The sequence below is a fragment of the Notolepis coatsorum genome, assembly GCF_963971535.1.
Source record: "Notolepis coatsorum genome assembly, chromosome: 5".
NCBI classification, from domain to species: domain Eukaryota; kingdom Metazoa; phylum Chordata; class Actinopteri; order Aulopiformes; family Paralepididae; genus Notolepis; species Notolepis coatsorum.
In genome coordinates, this window is record NC_140169.1 from 7,595,425 (window position 1) to 7,618,904 (window position 23,480).

The 23,480-nt window shown below is 41.8% G+C and overlaps 2 protein-coding genes across 2 annotated transcripts; one reads left to right on the top strand and one right to left on the bottom strand.

Annotated features, from left to right (window-relative positions):
* Positions 1-386: 386 nt before the first annotated feature.
* On the top strand, positions 387-11,304 carry nms (neuromedin S; the record flags this gene model as incomplete). Its single annotated transcript, XM_084315323.1, has 6 exons — positions 387-395; positions 4,046-4,102; positions 6,566-6,592; positions 6,687-6,740; positions 10,814-10,885; positions 11,275-11,304. The coding sequence occupies 6 exons, from the start codon at positions 387-389 to the stop codon at positions 11,302-11,304; spliced, it is 249 nt and encodes an 82-aa protein (XP_084171449.1).
* A 353-nt stretch (positions 11,305-11,657) lies between these two features.
* LOC311228592 (phosducin-like protein 3) lies at positions 11,658-23,277 on the bottom strand. The gene is made up of 6 exons (XM_084314508.1): positions 23,217-23,277; positions 19,363-19,480; positions 18,563-18,653; positions 16,307-16,450; positions 13,804-14,012; positions 11,658-12,344 (listed from the first exon to the last, which is right to left on the bottom strand). Exons 1-6 carry the CDS (start codon positions 23,220-23,222, stop codon positions 12,199-12,201), a joined length of 714 nt encoding a protein of 237 aa, XP_084170634.1. The 5' UTR covers positions 23,223-23,277; the 3' UTR covers positions 11,658-12,198.
* Between the last annotated feature and the right edge of the window lie 203 nt (positions 23,278-23,480).

The window sequence follows — 23,480 nt, forward strand, 5'->3', positions numbered from 1 at the left end:
AAGCAGCCATACCACAGGTCTCCACAATGCTGCAAGCAGCCATACCACAGGTCTCCACAACGCTGTAAGCAGCCATACCACAGGTCTCCACAATGCTGTAAGCAGCCATACCACAGATCTCCTCCACAACGCTGTAAGCAGCCATGCCACAGGTCTCCACAACGCTGTAAGCAGCCATGCCACAGATCTCCTCCACAACGCTGTAAGCAGCCATGCCACAGGTCTCCACAACGCTGTAAGCAGCCATGCCACAGATCTCCTCCACAACGCTGTAAGCAGCCATGCCACAGGTCTCCACAACGCTGTAAGCAGCCATGCCACAGATCTCCTCCACAACGCTGTAAGCAGCCATACCACAGATCGCCTGCACAACGCTGTAAGCAGCCATGCCACAGGTCTCCACAACGCTGTAAGCAGCCATTCCACAAATCTCCACAACGCTGTAAGCAGCCATACCACAGGTCTCCACAACGCTGTAAGCAGCCATACCACAGATCTCCTCCACAACGCTGTAAGCAGCCATACCACAGATCGCCTGCACAACGCTGTAAGCAGCCATACCACAGGTCTCCACGATGCTGTAAGCAGCCATACCACAGGTCTCCACGATGCTGTAAGCAGCCATACCACAGGTCTCCTCAATGCTGTAAGCAGCCATACCACAGGTCTCCACAATGCTGTAAGCAGCCATACCACAGATCGCCTGCACAACGCTGTAAGCAGCCATACCACAGGTCTCCACGATGCTGTAAGCAGCCATACCACAGGTCTCCACAATGCTGTAAGCAGCCATTCCACAAATCTCCACAACGCTGTAAGCAGCCATACCACAGGTCTCCACGATGCTGTAAGCAGCCATACCACAGGTCTCCACAATGCTGTAAGCAGCCATACCACAGATCTCCACAACGCTGTAAGCAGCCACACCACAGGTCTCCACAATGCTGTAAGCAGCCATACCACAGATCTCCTGCACAACGCTGTAAGCAGCCATACCACAGATCTCCTGCACAACGCTGTAAGCAGCCATACCACAGATCTCCTGCACAACGCTGGCAGCCATACCACAGGTCTCCACAATGCTGTAAGCAGCCATACCACAGATCTCCTGCACAACGCTGTAAGCAGCCATACCACAGATCTCCTGCACAACGCTGGCAGCCATACCACAGGTCTCCACAATGCTGTAAGCAGCCATACCACAGATCTCCTGCACAACGCTGTAAGCAGCCATACCACAGATCTCCACAATGCCAAACAAGTTTTGTATTTAACTTTTAATGTCAAAGAAGAAATAAACTTACATTTTGATACAAACAATATCAACCATGTTTTAAACACAACAAAAGCAACAATTGTAATTTTCATCAACAAAATTAACTGTGACTCCTTGACAGAGCAAATATTTCTTAAATGTAAACAAAATCCTTCCTAATGTGATTAATTTGTGTGTTAACACTATAGCACAGCCGACAAGCGGTCACATGACCACTAGGCATTTTCAATAAATGTATCCTCGTCACTCGGTCGAGCTCCAACTCTGTCACTCAATGACTTTTCCTAAAAGTACCCGTTTTATCTGGCACGGTTTCTGAAATTTCAAAATGACTTCAGGAAAATGTAATTAGAACGTTATTCCACATATGGGCCGTTGGAACAGACAAAAGTCACAGCACTTTGCGAGCGTCTAGCGCAGGGGTGGCCAACCTGTGGCTCTTCCATCCAAAAAGAAAATAATTATAATATATATCACTCAAACCTACATTTAATTGTGGTAAACCTCATATTTTTATATTCAGAGGTAATTATATAGTTTACACTATTTATTTTTCTCATATTTCTCATATAAGCTGTCGGGTCATCTGACCCGTTCCTGGCGGGAATTAGTGGCATTTTTTCCATGGCTGTGCTAGTGTTAAAGAAGAAAGAACCTTTAAGTTAATAAACACTATCAACCATATAAGAAATACTAAACTAACTAGAAGGACCACCACAATCACTATCACCACCATCACTATCACTATTACCACATTCACTATCACCAACATCATTATCACTATCACCACCTTTACTATCACTATCACCATCACCATCACTATCACCACCATCACTATCACTATCACCACCATCACTATCACTAACACCACCATCACTATCACTATTACCACCATCACTATCACCACCATCACTATCACTAACACCACCATCACTATCACTATTACCACCATCACTACCACCTTCACTATCACCACCATCACTATCACCACCATCACTATCACCACCATCACTATCACCACCATCACTATCACTACCATCACTAACACCACCATCATTATCACTATCACCACCATCACTATCACCACCATCACTATCACCACCATCACTATCACTACCATCACTAACACCACCATCATTATCACTATCACCACCATCACTATCACCACCATCACTATCACCACCATCACTATCACCACCTTCACTATCACCACCTTCACTATCACCACCATCACTACCACTACCATCATTAACACTATTACCACCATCACTATCACCACCACCACCATCACTATCACTACCATCACTATCACCACCATCGCTATCACTACCATCATTAACACTATCACCACCATCACTATCACCACCACCACCATCACTATCACTACCATCATTATCACCACCATCACTACCACTACCATCACTATCACCATCACCACCACTAGCACCACCACCACCATCACTATCACCATCACTATCACCACCACTATCACTATCACCACCACCATCACTATCACCACCACCATCACTATCACCACCACCATCACTATCACTATCACTATCACCACCACCATCACTATCACCACCACCATCACTATCACCACCACCATCACTATCACTATCACTATCACCACCACCATCACTATCACCACCACTATAACTATCACTATCACCACCACCATCACTATCACCACCACTATCACTATCACCACCACCATCACTATCACCACCACTATCACTATCACCACCACCATCACTATCACCACCACTATCACTATCACCAGCACCATCACTATCACCACCATCACTACCACTATCATCACTATCACCACCACTATCACTATCACCACCACCATCACTATCACCACCACCATCACTATCACCACCACTATCACTATCACCACCACCATCACTATCACCACCACTATCACTATCACCAGCACCATCACTATCACCACCATCACTACCACTATCATCACTATCACCACCACTATCACTATCACCACCACCATCACTATCACCACCACTATCACTATCACTATCACCACCATCACCACCACCACCATCACCTCCGGCTCCACCACCACCACTATCATCACCACCACCACCACCAGCACAATGAAATAGCCTGTGTACTTATCAAGCATCTCAAACTAGGAGTGAGTATTGGGCCGACAGTGGCAGTAATTGACTACCTAAAAAAAATACATCATCCAAAGTAGTTAACTGCTGAAAAAGCGACTGAGATTTGAATGTAAACTACCACCCAACTACTGAAAAATGTAGTTAAACTAGTAATTAAACTACATGCAGGCTAGTTAACTACTATACTGTCCAATGCCATGATGTATATGATATTAAACTATATTTACACTATATACTATTATATTATGGTACTATATTATATTGTATATATCATGTACTATATATCTCATATCACATTATATATGTGTTGTATACACTAGTATGTACTATATACTATTATATACTGCAGGTATACTATACTGTAATGTGTACTGTAATATGTACTATATGTGTGTACTGTAATGTGTACTATATGTATGTACTATGTATGTATGTAAATGTAAAAAAGAAAAAATACAGAAAAACGTAAGTCTTCAGGGGTAGGGCCCGACAAGCCTAGTGCTTCTCCCTAGCCCTTTTCGGACAATTGGAGATTTATGGAATTACCATTGTTATGTGTCCAAAACCCGAAATAAAAAATAACTGAACTGAACTGAACTGAGTGTGCTCCCCCCGTCTGCCGCAGGTGCCAGAGTTTCAGAACGACAACGTGGGAAACATGATGTGGAGAAATCACAACGAGGTACGAGCAGCCGTGAGATATTATCTGACATATCTGCTGCCAAAGAATTATAGGACACTTTTACCCTTTCACTGCCACATGACAGAAGGTTTACCCTTTACTATCACACAACCGTCGGTCACCGGTCACTGCTGTTGTGCGGCAGTGAAAGGGTTAACCTTCTGTGAATTGTCACAGTGAAAGGGTTAACCGTTTTGGTAGTGCGGCAGTGAAAGGGTTAAAAAGTACATCTTGGAAACGGAAGTTGACACAGCTATTGTTAAAGTGAACATGGCAACATTATGGGGACTGTGCTTACTTTCAGGAAATACTCAATATTTAAGTTACATATTTGAATGTAGTTATTATGTTGTGTTGTGTGTCTGAGGTGTACTTATGTTCCCTGTCTCCATTGTCCTGTCTGCGCCTTGGGGGCGCATTATAAATGAAAATATCATATCATATCATCATATACATGATTTAATATTTAAGTTACATATTTTAATATAGTTATATATATATATGATTTAATATTTAAGTTACATATTTTAATATAGTTAAATATATATGATTTAATATTTAAGTTACATATTTTAAGGCGGTCAGGTGGCGTAGCGGAGATTGTGCTCGTCACCAATGCAAGAGGCTGCGGTCTCGACTCCCGGAGAGTCAGCGTTGCCTTGGCTCGGGCTGATCGCTATACTAACTCGTTTGGCTGAGTTAGGGGGAGGGGAGCCGTGGGTGGGTCCTGGGCGTTGTGGACAGCGACCCCTACAGTTCGGTCGGGGCGCCTGCTCAGCAAGGGTAGGATCTGGAGAGAGGTAGTGCGACCTTCCACACGTTACACTCTCCCAGTGAGAATCTGCGCTGCCGGCTGGCTGCACATGCGTCGGAGGAAAGCATGTGACAGTCTCCGGCCTCTCGGACCAACAGTAGGGGAAAGTGCTCAACAACCAGGAAGGGGGTTGGGAATTGGCATTACGACTAACAGTGGGATGGGAGAAAAAATCGGAAAAAGAAGGAGGGGGAAAAAGATAATAATATTTTTTTTTAAATTGTTTACATATTTTAATATAGTTATATATATTCATTCATATTTAAGTTACATATTGTAATATATAGTTATATATATATTAGTTCATATTTAAGGAGCAGCAAGAAATTGTTAATACTTAAAAGAACACGCCAACATTTTGGGAAAAAGGCTTATCGTCTTCTCCAGAGATAAACAAGAAGATAAATACCAGTTTCCTGTGCATTCAGTAGAAAGCTATCTGGCTGCATGTTAGCCTAGCTTAGCACAATGAATGGAAGCGGACATGTACAGGTAGCCTTCGGGAGAGGTGTTAGTTGGACAATGCGTAGGCTACCCGTACATGTGCGCTTCCATTCATTGTGCTAAGCTAGGCTAACATGCAGCCAGATAGCATTCTACTGAACGCATAGAGAGGAAGCTGGTATCTATCTTCTTGTCTCTCTCTCTGGAGAAGACGGTAAGCAAATTTCCCCAAATATTGGTGTGTTCCTTTAGTTTAAAGGAACACAGCAACAGGTGTGTTCCTTTAAAGGAACACAGCAACATTATGGGGAATGCGTCTATCGTCTTCTCCAGAGTCAGACAAGAAGACAGATACCAATTTCCTCTCTTTGCATTTAGTAGAAAGCTATCCGGCTGCAAGCTAGTCTAGTTTAGAATAGAATAGAATAGAATAGAATAGAATAGAATAGAATAGAATAGAATAGAATAGAATAGAAATACTTTTATTATCTCGAGGGAAATTTGACACTGCAAATCGGTCAACATTAAACATTTAGACAGAACAGGTCACGAATAAGAATAACAAAACAAATCTAATTGCCTAAGATAAGAGTAGAATAAAATTGAATAAAAATTGAATAAAATATACAGTAAATAAATACATTAAAAATATACTGAGGTCTACAGTAGGTGTAATATTGCACAGTGCTGTTTCAAAAGTAAGAGTCCAGGAAGATGGTAACTGTCACTCTGTGCTCAGTGTGATGCAGTGAGGCACAGTGATGCATTGTATAGTCTGATGGCTGTTGGAATGAAGGACTTCCTGTGCTGTTCAGTGCTGCATTTAGGTAGTGTGAGCCTAGCACACATGAATGGAAGCGGATACGGATCAGCTAACCTAGCTGTTGGCCCAGAGTTTTAAGCTAGGCTAGTGGTTTGTATCCGCTTCCATTCATTTGTGCTAAACTAGGGTAGCTTGCAGTCAGATAGCTTCCTACTGAACACAATACAGGAAATTGATATTCATTGGTATCTCTGGAGAAGACGGTAAGGTTAAGCACATTTCCCATAATGTTGCCGTGTTCCTTTAAGACCTTTGCTTACAAAACCATACCATTTTAGAGGATGTAGACAATGAAATAATAGATCAAACTAAATAACAAATGTAAACTTGTGTTTGTATATTTATACCCTTGATTTAATCTGCATTTTGTTTGCCCTCACAGGAGCAGGTTCAGAATGTTTTCAAAAGAGTAAGTTTCTCACACAAATGAACCAGGTGACCCGTTTCATGTTTTCTTCTGGAGATGGGTTTAAGTCTAAATGTGGATGTTCTCTTCTCCTCAGTTCCTGTTTCACTACTCTAAGGCTCACAGCTCTGTAGGCGCCGTCCAGCACGAGGTAATCAAATATACATCACAGCCAGTGGCTCATTGAAGAAACGATTACTGAAAATTACAATGTAGGGTTGTCTTCTCTTCCAAGGGATAATGTTGTTACCCTGGATAATAATTAGACCCCCGACAATCAAATGTGCAACATTGAGGCATTATCTTAGATTTCCGAATGAATAATGTACATGTAATAAACACGTGTTTTGATACTTTGGATACTTTTAGAATTACTAGAGTTTAAATAGATTTATTTAGAAAATGTTAAGACTCTGGCTATAGTTAGCCACAAAACTAATAGCAACACTTAAGGTTATAATTCATATTTAATATCTGCTATATTTTATTGTTAATACTGTAGTATGCTGCTATTTTAAGGGGAGACACTACAGGTGAATAGGGTAAAGAAATTAACTAATAGATATCACAATGAAAATTCCCCAGTTGATTACGTATATTAAGACAAGACTTTTTTGTATTACAAGTTTTCTGAAATTGTATGTTTAAATATGCAAATGAGGCATTATCTACTTAAATATGCACTAATTTGCATATAATTCCAGGACAGAAATCTGAACATTGGATAAAGCCATTTTCAAAATTATAGTTTCATTTTGTTGACATATTAGAGCCAAAGGTTATTACAGAGGGGATTTTGGATAACTCTTTTTTATCACTCCATAAATCAGAAAATACTCCATTCAGTCCATTTTTATGGTAAAATTCCATATTTCGCCATGTTTTTAGGGATAGAATGTGATATAAATCAGGGTATGAATGCGATATCAACAAACCCTTCTGTAAATACCTTCAGAACATAGATATGAATAGAACTGGAAGGTTTGGTGTATGTGAGTGCTACTGAAGTGGAGATTTCTGGCTCAGAGTATGAGGAAAAACTCTTAAAACTCATTTTTGGGAAAACGCCTTCAATGTTCTGTATTGTAAAATGCCATTTTTTTTAAACGGATATTTACAAACACAATATCTAATCAAACCATTAGTAATAGACAACCTAAACACATGCCTGATAACTGAATAATAATAATAATGATGTTATTGAACTGAACAGAACTACACACAGACTACAAACAGTGTAGTACAGTGTAGTACCCCCTAATAGGCAAAAGATATTTAAATAGATATCACTATGAAACTTTCCCAGTTTGTTATGTACATATAAACTAAGAAAAAATATATTGCAAGTTTTCTGAAATGTATGTTTATATATGCAAATGAGGCACTTCCCCATTAAATATGTGCACATTTATGGATGCAATAAGGCAAAATGAAGTAAAATAAACAACTAAATGTGTGTTATTGACGTTTTATTGTTATTAGTTTCATAGAAGACATGTTTAGGAAGCAAAATATAACAAAATCTCAAAATCAACAAAAAAAGTATATTTGCCTATTCACCTGCAGTGTCTCGCCTTAAATAGTTGTATTGTTTACACTGTTCTTATTGTCTGTACAACTGTGTGATGTTGCTGCTATAGGAGGCAGATGATCCAAGAAACAACCATTTCACTCCTCTTGTAAAAAGTCAGGGATGTGAAACTTGAACTTGAAACAAATGCAAAGTCAATGAATGAATGAATGAATGAAAATGAATGAATGAATGAAAACTTAATTTAACAGATTGCAGAATGGGTACAATACAGTACGGCTCAATATTATTGTTAATGGGATGCAGACCAGAGAAAGACGTTTGTCTTGTTTACATCAAGGTCCCCCATTTTCAATTCATATTGACATTTATGACATACTCAACATACATGACACATGACATACGGTATTTAGTACTGTTACATTTGTGACATATACGATATTCAAATATACAGTACTGTTACCCATAGATCCTGACAGAGTATATACATATGATGGGGAGGGGACTGTACATTAGGAGGGGGTGGGTGGGTGGGTGGGAGAGAAATATACATACGGTGGGGAGGAGACTGTACATTTGGAGGGGGTGGGTAGGTGGGAGAGAAATATACATATGGCGGGGAGAGAATATATACATGCGGTGGGGAGGAGACTGTCTATTAGGAGGGGGTGGGGATGGGGGGTTTGGACATTTACGGTGGCCAGTTTCGAATTGCAGCCTCCCGTAGGTGCTCTTTAAGAGCAGTTTTGAATGTGGGTAGGGATTCACATTCCTTTACAGCTTTGGGTAGGGCGTTCCACATTGATGTGGCATAATTGCTAAACGTGTTTAGTCCCTTGTTTGAGCCGAATCTGGGTTTAACATGATTTGTTGAGCTTCCTCTGGTGTTGTGGTCGTGGTATTCACTGACCTTTGGGAAGTATTTTGACATGTACATGGGTACCATAGTCGTATAGTGTATCTTGTAGACCAGGCCCATTGCAAGTTGCTGTACTCTGTCGTCTACTCTAAGCCATCCTAGGTTGTCAAAGTGGGCAAGGGTGAGGTGGGTTCTAGGAGTCAGGTCAAGTAGAAGTCTGACCAGTTTGTTTTGTGATGTTTGTAATCTTGTTTTTAGCGCCTTTGGTACCATGAGGTGCAAGCATAGTCGTAGTACCCTTGAATGAGTGCTCCTGCCAGTCTTCAGGGTATTCTTGTTTACCAGAGAGGAGATCCGGTACAAGAATCTAGTTCGTTGGTTGACTTTTTTTATTACATTGGATGCCATTTTGTCATAGGAAAGATTTGCCTCTAGGATGGAACCCAGTAGGTAATTTCATCTTTCCTTGTGACAATATTGTCACCCACTGTAACTGAGAAGCCGTCGGTCTTGCTGAGTTTGTTATTTGAACCGAAGAGAATGGACTCTGTTTTACCCAGGTGTAATGATAGTTTGCTATCAGCGAGCCATATGCAGATTTTGCCTAGTTCCGAGCTGAGGGTTTTTTCAACCTGCAACTTGTTCTTGTCAGAGACCAGCAGGGCTGAGTCGTCCGCAAACAGGAACAAGTTGCAGTCACAAGCTGACGACATGCCATTTGCATAAATTAGGAACAGTAGCGGTCCTAGTATGCTTCCTTGTGGAACACCACAGCTCATTGTGAGGGGGGTAGAGTACTGTTTACCTCCATCATCTGTTCTCTCCCCTCCAGGTAGGATTGCATCCAGCTCACTGATAAACGATCAAAACCAATTGCTTTTAGCTTGTCAATCAGAATGGAGTGATTGACAGTGTTGAAGGCCTTTTGTAGGTCCAGCATGACCATGCCGCAGTATTTGCCCGCGTCCACCTCTTGTTTGATGTGGTCGTTCAAATAGAGAAGGCATGTGTCAGTGGAGTGGGATGTTCTGAAGCCAGATTGGAATTCGTAGGTTAGATTTTTTTCCGCCAGGTACTTTTCGACCTGTTCGTAGACTATTTTCTCCATGACTTTCGAGATGGAGGTAAGAATAGAAACAGGGCGGTAGTTGCCTGGGTCTAATTTGCTGCCCTTTTTGTGCAGAGGGGTCACTCTCGCAATTTTGAAGTCCTTGGGACGAAGAATGGGGCCACACTGCAGTCTATACAAGCCCTGAAATAAATGCAGAAATGTAGTTTGGGTGCACCGTGGAGTAGGTTTCAGCATTTATTTCAGGGCTTGTACAGAATGGAGCATGGCCTCATTAGCCGCGGGTGTATGAAAAACAGTGTGCGTTGTGCTGAGCCGCTCATTAATAAGTAGGAAATAGACCTTACCCTTTAACATCACCCACACGACCATCAAAACCCAGCAGTCGTTGGCGTTGTGTGACCCTCTTCTTAGTCATATGTCATACTTACCAGTCCTTTCTCAGCACAATCCATGCCGTTCCTCATACTACCACAAACGAATGCAAAGTCAATAGGGTCAAGCTCCGGTCTGTACAAACTGATTGAGTCTCACTGGAATCTATACTTTGTGTGCACTGTGGAGTGAGCTTCAGGCAATTTATACAGGCAGGAGCTTGACCTTGATGGCATGGACTCTGCCATCAACATCATCATTGTTGAATAGGAAATGGGACTAGATATCCCCAAATCTTGGTAGAAAAAGTCACAAAGAACCCATTTGTAAACAGAAGCCACGGCACGAGCTGAAGCGGATGCAGTGACCTAACTCTTCCTCTCTCTCTAGTCTCATTCAGTTCACCCGCTGATGCGCCTGTCCCCAAAGCTCTCTCAGAGGAGGAAGAAGTTGGTGCTTATGGTAAAAAAAAAACATCTTAAATACTATTTATTGGGCCAGTGAGCTGAATTTGGTGTTTAAAAGAAAAAGTATATACTTTATATATATCTTTATTTTTTTTAATGGCAGCAAATTATGAGCAACCAAAAAACCCAATCTGTGAATCATAATCTATTGATTAACTCTTAAAACTATTCAACTGTATATGTATTACACCAAAACAGAAAAAATAAACTAAACATCTCCCAATGCAAATGCTATTGATGCTTAGAATATTGAACAATTAAATTATTCTATAAGCACAAGAAAGATAATATCTTATTTAATAAATTATATTAGCTTATAAGAAGTTTAAATTAGGCATGTTGACCCAAGACTTCTTTCTCTTCCGATCTGGCTCGTGGGAACAGGGTCTCCGAGGTCTCCCGGACAAGTTGTAGACATGGTGGATGACGAGAGGATGAGCACCCAGGAAGCTGCATCGCCTCTGGACAACAGGCACAAAATGGCGGATGGAGAGACACGCAGGATCATCGAATGTCTCTCTGGCAAAAATAAAGAAACCTTCATTTTTCAGAAAATAAATTATTGTAGATAAATAATAGTCATGCATTGTCGTAATTGTCATGTGTCTTCCTGCTCTTTAATGTAGCAGACTGAATTATAAAAAAAAACATACTGTTTATACTTGCAGATACAAAGTATTATTGACATCTTTGTACTATTAAACAGGCGACAGAAAATACACAATGCATCTTAGAATACAAAACAAAAAAGTCACAAATACCTCAGGTCTGTCTTCTCCCTTTTTTTTATAGAATAATCCTTTATGCAATCAATTAACGACACAGATAAATCAGAAGGGAGACATTGGTGATGATTTTTGGCATGGAAGTGAACTCTACTTGAGGGGGACTTTTAGAAATGTACACAAGCAGTTTTGTCAAATATATTATTATATCAAAAAAAAGAAAAAAAAAAAGGACCCAGAATTGTCTCTTTGACAAATGTGTTGAAATGGCAGTTATTAATGGATTAATTCACAACTGGTTCACCAGAAGGTAAAGACATACACACACACACACACACACACACACACACACACCCCACCCTGGAGCTTGTGTGATTGACACAGATGGATACTGGAAAAGGTGTGTTGTGTGCCACAGAAGAACAGCGATGAGATATTCTGCTTTTTGAACAGTGGTGTGGCGTGTTGCGTCATTCCTCTCTCCATGTCATCCCAGCATGCTCCACATGGTGGCACCAGAGCCTCATTATATTCATCACGTTTGGAGCTACAGGGTTTGATTATTATTATTATATAAAAAAAATTAATAGTCCTCGTCTGAGTCGCTGTCGTTCCGCGTGGGGAGCGAGCATCTGATGGAGGACAGCAGCTTGTCTTCGATCTGCTTCTTGGGGTTCTCCTCCAGGTCCGTCTTCACCGCGCCGGACTCCGATAACCTCCACTCCAGCTCTGGACGACGGGGGAAGACGGATACAGGAGGAGACGGGTGAGACCAGAGGATTTACAGAATAGTGTCGATAACAAGATTACCGGTAGTACGAAAAATGTAATGGGTTCTTCTTAGCCGGCGTGCAGCGTGGTAAAATGTATGTCAACACAGACACTAACTTCATTCAAATCGAATACAAATGTGTCTAGGCTCATTCTTACCTGCTTATCCACCCAAATAAATACTGCAATTTGCTTCTTAGCTAGCAGCCCTTATCTTTTACCATCTACTCATAGGTTTGTACTAGGCTTATACTAGCATTATTCTAGGCTTATACTAGCATTATTCTAGGATTATACTAGCATTATTCTAGGATTATACTAGCATTATTCTAGGATTATACTAGCATTATACTAGGCTTATACTAGCATTATACTAGCATTATTCTAGGATTATACTAGCATTATACTAGGCTTATACTAGCATTATTCTAGGATTATACTAGCATTATAATAGGCTTATACTAGCATTATTCTAGGATAATACTAGCATTATACTAGCATTATACTAGGTTTATACTAGCATTATTCTAGGATTATACTAGGTTTATACTAGCATTATTCTAGGATTATACTAGCATTATTCTAGGATTATACTAGGTTTATACTAGCATTATTCTAGGATTATACTAGCATTATTCTAGGATTATACTAGGCTTATACTAGCATTGTACTGGCACTGTACTAGCATTGTACTGGGATTGTACTATCGATACGATTCCATTATCGATTCTGCTTATCGATCCGATTCTTTGGCGATTCCCTTATCGATTCTTGATACATTTATAATTTACATAAATACATTGGAAATGCAACAGAACTAAGCTGGTTAGAATGACAACATGCAACTTGACATTTCCGATTGTCATTTATTGTTGAGCCCCCACCAAAATGGTCGCAATTTCGAGCCCTTAAAACATTTAGTGACTGCTCGGTGACACTCGTTCACCTTTTCCTGCGTCAGTTTACCCCGCTGTGCTAGCGCGAAAGGATTTTCCTGAGGTGCGCGAGAACCACTAGCTGCAGCCCGAGTCTATTGTGAGCATCTAAAATGGATGAAATGGGAGAATATGTATACAGTGAAAGCATTCATTTTCATTTAGGTTTTCCTAGTCAAGGGAAGGAATCAAATGGTCTACTATGGCTGCATGCGTGGCGCTAACGTTATTGTTTTTAAATGCGCAACTGTCGGAAAAACATGGCATCGATAAGAGGAATCGATAGTCACAGAGGCATGCGATTCCAGGAATTGGACAATTAGGACAACGTGAACCGGTTCTCGATTCCCATCCCTAATTATAATAGCATTGTACTGGGATTATACTAGGATACTAGTATTAAAACACCATGGCATTAAAAGGCCACCATGGTATTAAAAGCATGGGGTTCTGGGTGGAGGGGACCACAGACGCATCCATACCGTCGAGCTTGAGGTTCATGCCACCAAAGACCAGAGGGCCGATGAACTGGGCCTTCATGTCCCCCTGGAAGTAGACGAAGATGGTGGGCAGGTTTCGGTCGGGGTAGTTGGGGATGCAGGTGGTGGAGATGGATCTGAGGAACTTGGTCTGAGGGAACTTGCTGGCCAACACACTCAGGTGCTGGTTGATCAGAGTACACAGAGGAAGGCTGCAGCAGGGGAGGAGAGACACAGATCACTTGGTTAATCTATGCCAAAATCAACATTCATCGGCATAATAAATAGCTTACGGAAATAATAATCCAACATCAATTTTGAAAATCAGTTCTCGTGGGGCGGCACGGTGGTGCAGTGGTTAACACTGTCGCCTCACAGCAAGAAGGTCCTGGGTTCGATGCCCGATTGGGGACCAGTTTGCCCAGTTGCCAGGTACCCAGGTGGGGTAATTCGCAGGCCTTTTTGTGTAGAGTTTACATGTTCTCCCCATGCTTGCAAGGGTTTCCCCTCCAGAAAAAAAAGGATGGAAAAAGATGCAGAACAGATCGCTAACGCTGTCGCGTCCCTGATGAAGACGGACAGGAGCACTTGGATTGGTCCCCGGACGCCCATGTCTGCTCACGACTGCCCTTGGGGGGGAGGGAAGGACGACGGAAGGGTCTAGCACATGACTGGTTGTACCCCAGCATGTGTATCAAGATGTAGTGTTTTATGTACCCCAGCATGCATATCAAGATGCAGAACTAAAAACGACCATGTACGCTCCAAGCCTAGGACCTGAATCTATCAAGCCTCTGAAAGTAAGTAAGAGTGCTGATCCAAGACCAGATTGGTTCCTAAAAGTCTATAGCGACGTGCAGGGGTGTAAAGTACTTGAGTATTTGTACTTTGTTACAATACTTAAGTACTGTTTTTGGGGATTTGTACTTTACTCTAGTATTATTAGGTTTGTATACTTGTACTTTTACTCAATTACATTTCACAGAAGAAAAAACCATACTTTTTACTCCTTACATTTAACACTTTGACTGCCATGAAACGTGTTTAGACGTCATTGCTGGCCATGCTCAAGTTGCCGGAGGACGCTGTACAGCGTCCTTATATCAATATTTCAAAAATCTGCGATCGGATTCATATGTCCCCTCCGCTGGCCTGAGATCCACCAGCAGGACCCACTGAGCTCTCTGGCGGTTCAGGAGCGCCATCTGGTGGCCGATCGGCGCAATCGCTTAACAGGATGTGCCATAGAGGTTGTGCTAGACGTCCGTAGTACTTCCGGGCACTCGCTATAGGTCCCGGGACTCTGGCTCGTCACGCTACACAGTGATCGATTGCCAATAACTCGATAAACAACATGATTTGGACGTATATACCATTATACAAGCTGGAGATGGACCGGGTAAATTTACATCCCATAATGATAAGACTTCTACTCTACGATGATCGCCCAACGGCGCGCGGAGACTGGGGTGAGTTTCAGCGTGTAACGTTACCGTCTTCGATACTAACTGTTATTATCAACATTTGACCCACATTAGATGATTGGTATAACGCTGCCCACGGAATTATAAACGCCCCCTAGCCCATCCGGTCAACATCAGATGACGTGTAGTAACTTCTAGAAGTACGTCTAGTTGGAATTTTTTATATCGCGCTGATTGCCAACTGTATTGCATCATCAATATAATGCATTTGGGGCTATAGATCACGTTCTGGAGAAAGCTGCAGAAAGAGATGAAAACATACTTATACATTAGACCATACTTTACTATGAATATGTGAATGAAAAAGTTTAACGTTGCTACACAATGAACAATACATATAGGACTTTGAATGGGCCCTAATAATGGCAATGTAGCAATAGAATTTAAAAAGTTATAGCCATGCAAAGAAGGGGTACTTCTCCATAGACAAATAGAGCCGGCAACCTATGGTATATCATGAATTTAACCCAAGGCAACCAAAGTGTTAAAATGCAGACCTACAAAGTACAAATCTCACAGGTCCAACTATTTTAATTAGTGTATTTGTTTCTCTGGCCGAACTAACGTTAATGTTATAAATCCTGCGGCCACACTTTATTTAAAAGCAGCCAATCAAATCCCCATCAATGGAAAATGAACCCACCCATACCCATGCTGATTGGTCCTTGTGCAAGACTAGAAAGCGGGGATCTTTGATTAAACACCTGCTATCAGAAGAATAGACAGTCAGAGTGACAAGCTACAGAAGATGGCCCCAAACGATAGTACGAGTGATGAAGAGGACGAAACGTAACATTTCATTGCCCCGGAATAAAAAAAAGTTGAAAAGTTTTTTACTTTTACTCAAGTGTGTTTTTAGCCAGATTAACTCTGACTTTTACTTGAGTAAGATCTTGAGACGGTACCCATACTTTCACTTAAGTATAATTTCTGGGTACTTTTTACACCACTGGCGACATGTACATGGTTCCATAGAACGGCACTCCCTCCTCTTAAAGAGCCGTATTGAGGGCGGGACTCACCCTTGTTTGTACAGATGGAGCACCACCCAGACGCCCTCTCCTGCGTTGTTGACCTGCTTGATGTAGTCCTGGCCAGAGATCTCGTCGAGCTCCCCGAACACGTTCTTCATCTGAGTCGCCTTCCACTCCGACAGCCTCTTCTGTCTGATCGGGAAAGAGATGCAGGCAGAGACGGTCTTATGTTAGGGATGTCCCGATACCACTTTCTCTCAGACGGTCTTATGTTAGGGATGTCCCGATACCACTTTCTCTCAGACGGTCTTATGTTAGGGATGTCCCGATACCACTTTCTCTCAGACGGTCTTATGTTAGGGATGTCCCGATACCACTTTCTCTCAGACGGTCTTATGTTAGGGATGTCCCGATACCACTTTCTCTCAGACGGTCTTATGTTAGGGATGTCCCGATACCACTTTCTCTCAGACGGTCTTATGTTAGGGATGTCCCGATACCGCTTTCTCTCAGACGGTCTTTTGTTAGGGATGTCCCGATACCACTTTCTCTCAGACCAAGTACATGTATTTACATGTGGGTACTTGTTGATACAGAGTACTGATACCATTACAGTTCTTAACATGTTTTGGTTTCATGAGATGTTCCTAATTTTCTGACTGTAACAAATGAAATATACAACGTGACTCCGTTGCTGATATTCAAACTTAAAATATAAAATAATGTAAATATAATTATATTTTAAACATAAAATGCTATGTTTTCCTGAACAAACATGGTACCGAGTAGTAGTATCGGAGTAGTTTCACGAGTACAGGTAGTACATGAGCACAGTATCAGACCCGATAGCAATCCTGGTATCTCTATCGGGACATCGAGTCCATGTAATGAGGAGATGGAGCACTGTGGTAGTTTGGAGAAATCTGTAACACTAAAGATGGCGGCAACAATTAAACTACTTGCTACAAAACTAACATATTCAGAGGAAATAATTACATGTCACATCATTTTGTGTCGAGTCAAATTCTCTGCATCTTGAGGTGAAATGTGACTTTTAAAAGATGTTTGAAATGAATCACAATCTCTGCCAAAAGGCTGGGAATTGTAAAGAGAGTTGTCATGGTCTATAAGGACTCTGTGGCAGGTGGTGCACACGTAGAGGGGCGGATTTAAGGGGATACAACTATTTCCATCACAAAATTGTTCTTTTCGACCAAATGAATAATTCTGTTTTCAGTCATTTACTAGTGATTTCAAATGTGAAAGAAAAGCAATGACATGTATGACAGATTCTTAGATGCAGTCGACTCCCCATTCATTATTCCATAATAGAATATTTATAGATTAGAGTTGTATTTTAGTTGTATAGTTAGTTTTATGCTTAGTATAGTAAACCTGACCACATGTCTGCATTTTATGCATTGCTTTTATTTGCACGATTCCCAACACAAGTGGGGCCTCGTGGACATTTTAATGATCTCATGATGCAAATGCTGATTAAAAGATAAAAGAGAAGTGTACTGTGGTAACGACGCACACAGTTAATTTAGACCCAGCTTCTAATAGAGAGACGGCCCTTTATTTGTCACAACATTGTGCCAGACCCAGCCAGTAAAAGATTTTAAATTAAGTTTTACACTAACAGTAATATCAAATTAACAACGGTCCCCACTAACATGAGTTGCATCAGTCAACTGTTGGTCAAGTTATCTTCATAAAAACACTAATAAGTTAACTTCATAAAAAGGCTCATAAGTTAGCTTCATAAAGACTTATACCGGTAAGTTAGCTTCATAAAGACTTATAAGTTAGCTTCATAAAGACTCATAAGTTAGCTTCATAAAGACACTCGTAAGTTAGCTTCATAAAACATTCATATGTTAGCTTCATAAAAACATTCAAAAGTTAGCTTCATAAAACATTCATAAGTTAGCTTCATAAAGACTCATAAGTTAGCTTCATAAAGACTCATAAGTTAACTTAATAAAAACATTCATAAGTTAGATTTATAAAACACTCATAAGTTAGCTTCATAAAACATTTATAAGTTAGCTTCATAAAAACATTCATAAGTTAGCTTCATAAAACACTCATAAATTAGCTTCATAAAACACTCATAAGTTAGCTTCATAATAACACTCGTAAGTTAGCTTCATAAAAAGACTGCTGTTGTGTTTGTTATTGATCAACTACGTTATGTTCCGTGTTACGTTGTGTTGGCTGTTCAGTTATTACTGATTTGTATGCGTTTGTACGGTGCAGTAAAAAAATAGAAAGAAGAAAAATAACAATAAAAAGATTTACCTATACATCTCGATGGCAGCCTCGTCTTCTTCACCGAACTCATCCTCGTTATCGTCCAGCTCGTCCAGCGTCATGCTCTCATAGGTTTTCACTGAAGAGACAAAAGCACAAAAGGTACATATATACTGTTGATATCAGTATCAGTACTATGGGACGACAGTGGCTCAGGATGTGGAGCGGTCATCTGGTTTGATTTTTTTTAATTTATTTATTTTTTTAAATCTTTATTTCGAACATGTAAATGAATACAAACAAAATAAATAACTAAACAAAATCAAAACATAACTCAAACAAAATAAATAACTAAACACAAGCAAAACATAACTCAATGTACATGTTCGAAAAGGAGTAGGAAGAATCAGAAGGTTCAGAACCTTCTGATCTGGTAATCAGAAGGTTCCAGGTTCAATTACAACTCCCCCCGGCAGCGTGTTGAAGTGTCCTTGAGCAAGACACTTAACCCCTAAATGCTCCCAGCGAGCAGGTTGGCACCTTCCATGGTTGCCACCGCCATCGGTGTGAGAATGTGTGAAAGAATGGGTGAATGTCAGGCATAAGTTGTAAAGCGCTTTGGATAAAAATCGTTAAATGTTCACCTGATATTGGATGCAAATACCATGAAAATTAAAGCTGAAAGTCATTTTAAATCTTCATTTTAAGACCATTGTGGTGGTGTACAGACCTAAATAGTAAATAGTATAGTCCAAATATGTATGGACCTGGCCCATAATGGTGCACCTAATAATGTGCCACACCCAGGTCCAACAAAAATCACGACAGGCCTAGCGCTCTTCTCTTACCAACAGATTGTTGTTGGAGGGCCAGCTCCTCCTCTTCGTCATCTTTGGGTGTCTCTTTGGGAGGAAGGACCCCCTTCTTTCTGAGAATGTCATTCCACTCTGTGTCTTCATTGGGGTCCTAGACGGTACAAATAAAATACATTTTTGAAGATCTATTCCATCTTGAGTTTGATTGATTGATTGAAAATGTTTATTAACAGATTGCAGAATGGGTACAGTACAGACAGTCCCATTAACAATTGTGTGTATTGAGCCGTACTGTATTGTACCCATTCTGCAATCTGTTAAATACAGTTTTCATTCATTTCACACAGTACAGTACAGCTCAATACACACAATTGTTAAGGGGATGCAAACCAGAGAAAGACTTTCGTCTTAGAGTTTGCTTCAACACAAAGACGACATTCGTAAATAAACACCATTTACATCAAGGGTTCAACAAACAAATGAAAAACCAAATGCCTATTTGATGGCAGAGCAAACTACACTGTGATCTGACTGTGTCAGCCTAGCAGCTCAAAAGACTCGCAGCACGGAAGTAAGGCGAAAGAAAGGGGCAGGTCTATTTGAATGACCACATCAAACAAGAGGTGGACGCAGGCAAATACTGCGGCATGGTCATGCTGGACCTACAAAAGGCCTTTGACACGGTCAATCACTCCATTCTGATTGACAAGCTAAAAGCAATTGGTTTTGATAGTCTATCAGTGAGCTGGATGCAATCCTACCTTGAGGGGAGGGAACAGATGGTGGAGGTAAACGGTACCCTATCCCCCCCCCCTCACAGTGAGCTGTGGTGTTCCACAAGGAAGCATACTAGGACCGCTACTGTTCCTAATTTATGCAAATGACATGTCGTCAGCTTGTGACTGCAACTTGTTCCTGTTTGCGGACGACTCAGCCCTGCTGGTCTCTGACAAGAACAAGTTACAGGTTGAAAAAACCCTCAGCTCGGAACTAGGCAGAATCTGCATATGGCTCGCTGATAACAAACTATCATTACACATGGGCAAAACAGAGTCCATTCTCTTCGGTTCAAATAACAAACTCAGCAAGACCGACGGCTTCTCAGTTACAGTGGGTGACAATATTGTCACAAGGAAAAATGAAATTACCTACCTGGGTTCCATCCTAGAGGCTAATCTCTCCTGTGACAAAATGGCATCCAATGTAATAAAAAAAGTCAACCAACGAACTCGATTCCTGTACCGGATCTCCTCTCTGGTAAACAAGAATACCCTGAAGACTCTGGCAGGAGCACTCATTCAGGGGTACTACGACTATGCTTGCACCTCATGGTACCAAAGCACCTCAAAGGCGCTAAAAACAAAATTACAAACATCTCAAAACAAACTGGTCAGACTACTGCTTGACCTTACTCCTAGAACCCACCTCACCCCTGCCCACTTTGACAACCTAGGATGGCTTAGAGTAGACGACAGAGTACAGCAACTTGCAATGGGCCTGGTCTACAAGATACACTACACGACCAAGGTACCCATGTACATGTCAAAATACTTCCCAAAGGTCAGTGAATACCACGATCACAACACCAGAGGGAGCTCCATTTACATTTACATTTAGTCATTTAGCTGACGCTTTTATCCAAAGCGACTTACAAGTTCTGTACGACAAGCCATCAGGAAGGGCACAACTCTATCAGCTGAGCAACAATGTTCATCAAAGTGTTGAGTGCTACAGTGTAGGTTAGTTTATTAGGACAAGTGCATGACAGTACGGTTAGTTAGGGTTAGATTTTTTTTTTTTTTTTTTTAATTCAGATAATGGTTGAAGAAGTGCGTCTTTAGTCGACGGCGAAAGATTGGACGTGATTCGGCTGTCCTAACTGGGGTGGGTAGTTCATTCCACCATTGTGGGGCAAGGACTGAGAATAGGCGACTTCTCTTTGATGACCCTCCCGGAGCTTGGATAGGAGTAGGTCTGAGGCGGCCAGAAGATGCAGAGCGTAGGGGTCTTGAGGGTGTGTAGTTAGAGACCATTGACCGGAGGTAGGCGGGAGCGGTTCCCTTTGCCGCACGGTATGCTAGGTCGAGGGCCTTGAAGCGGATTCGTGCAGCAATGGGGAGCCAGTGCAGGTCCCTAAGAAGTGGGGTGACATGGGCCGACTTCGGTAGGTTTGAGATCAGGCGGGCCGCTGCGTTCTGAATGAGTTGAAGAGGCTTAGTGGCAGTGGCCGGGAGGCCAGCGAGCAGTGCATTGCAGTAGTCGAGGCGGGAGATGACTGTTGATTGGACGAGGAGTTGGGTGGCTTCTTTTGTCAGGAAGGGGCGTATCCTTCTGACGTTGCTCAGGAGGAATCGGCAGGTTCTGGTCGTCGCTGCGATGTGAGCAGAGAAGTTCAACTGGTCGTCGAGGACAACACCAAGGTTCTTGGCGGTCGGGGACGCAGTCACAGCTGCATTCTCGACTGTGATTGAAAGGTCGGTTAGGGGGGAGGATTTGGCCGGCAGGTGGAGCAATTCTGTTTTGCTTAGGTTCAGTTTGAGGTGGTTGGACGTCATCCAGGCTGAGATGTCGGACAGACAGGCCGAGATCCGCACAGAGACGTGGATATCTGAGGGAGGGAAGGAGAGGAAGAGTTGAGTATCGTCGGCATAACAATGGTAGGAGAAACCATGAGACGTGATAATGTTACCCAGTGATTTAGTGTAGAGGGAGAAGAGAAGGGGTCCTAAAACCGAGCCCTGGGGGACACCCGTCCGCAGGGGGCGGGTGGCCGACAGGGTCCCTCTCCATGACACTTGGTAGGAGCGGTCATTGAGGTATGATGACAGCCATGTCAGCGCAGAGCCAGCCACTCCCATTCCTGCGAGGGCCGCAAGGAGGATCTGGTGGTTGACTGTGTCGAAGGCTGCAGATAGATCTAGGAGAATCATTCGGCTCAAATAAGGGACTAAACACGTTTCGCAATTATGCCACATCAATGTGGAACGCCCTACCCAAAGCTGTAAAGGAATGTGGATCACTACCCACTTTCAAAACCTCTCTCAAGGGACACCTACGGGAGACTGCAATTCAACACTGGCCCCTGTAAATATCCTTACCCAACCCCCTCCAATGTACAGTCATTTACCTAGTATGGTTTTGTCAATAGTCCAATGTACAATTTTGTTTGTTTGTACAGTGTCTCCGCCCCCCCCCCCTCAATGTACAGTTTTGCTTGTATATACAGTGTGCCCCCCCCCCCCAACCACCTCCAATGTAAATTACCCAGTATGGTTGTCAATATCCCAGTGTACCCAACCCCCCCCCCCACCCAACCTCCTCCAATGTACAGTTTCTACATCAAATGTATATACTCCCTTTTCCTGACTCCTTCTGTATCACAAACAGTACTGTATTTGCAAATCTGGTATGTCATAAATGTATAGATGTAGCAGTACTGACTATCTGTATGTCATGTATGTCATATATGTCCAGATGAATTGAAAATGGGGGACCCTGATGTAAACAAGACGAAAGTCTTTCTCTGGTCTGCATCCCCTTTACAATTGTGTGTATTGAGCTGTACTGTATTGTACCCATTCTGCAATCTGTTAATAAAGTTTTCAATCAATCAATCAATCAACCAGCTCAGCTACGATGAATTGGAAATGGGGGACCCTGGTGTAAACAAGACGAAAGTCTTTCTCTGGTCTGCATCCCCTTAACAATTGTATGTATTGAGCTGTACTGCACTGTACCCATTCTGCAATCTGTTAATAAAGTTTTCATTCATTCATTCATTCTCTAAACTAAACACAGTTCACGTCGATTATTATTGTTTCAAATCTCCGTCGTTAATAGATGACTCATGACTGCGCTTAAATAGTTAGTTTATAGAGATAACAAACCTGCATGTTGTCGGTGGAGAGAGAGAGGATCTGAAGCAGCACACTGCAGACACGGAAACAGAAGGAGCGCTCCCGTAGGGGTTCCGATGGAAAACAACAACGTTAAATGATATCTCAGAAAACAACACGTAGTTCTCCTAACGCTCAAGTAAAAGTACTTTCGGCGTCTAAATGAAAATAATGATTTGTATAATAAGGGTCTATATTAATGTTACGCGTTTAACTTCGGTAATGTTAATAAAAAAAAGAAGCAGGGAACACAAT

What these genes read in the sequence shown, in the direction of transcription:
- LOC311228592 (XM_084314508.1), bottom strand. An exon ending in CCTCCAACAACAATCTGTTG is followed by an intron (nt 18,654 to 19,362) that starts GTAAGAGAAGAG and finishes TTGTCTCTTCAG; the next exon opens with TGAAAACCTATGAGAGCATG. An exon ending in CTCCATCTGTACAAACAAGG is followed by an intron (nt 14,013 to 16,306) that starts GTGAGTCCCGCC and finishes CCCCTGCTGCAG; the next exon opens with CCTTCCTCTGTGTACTCTGA.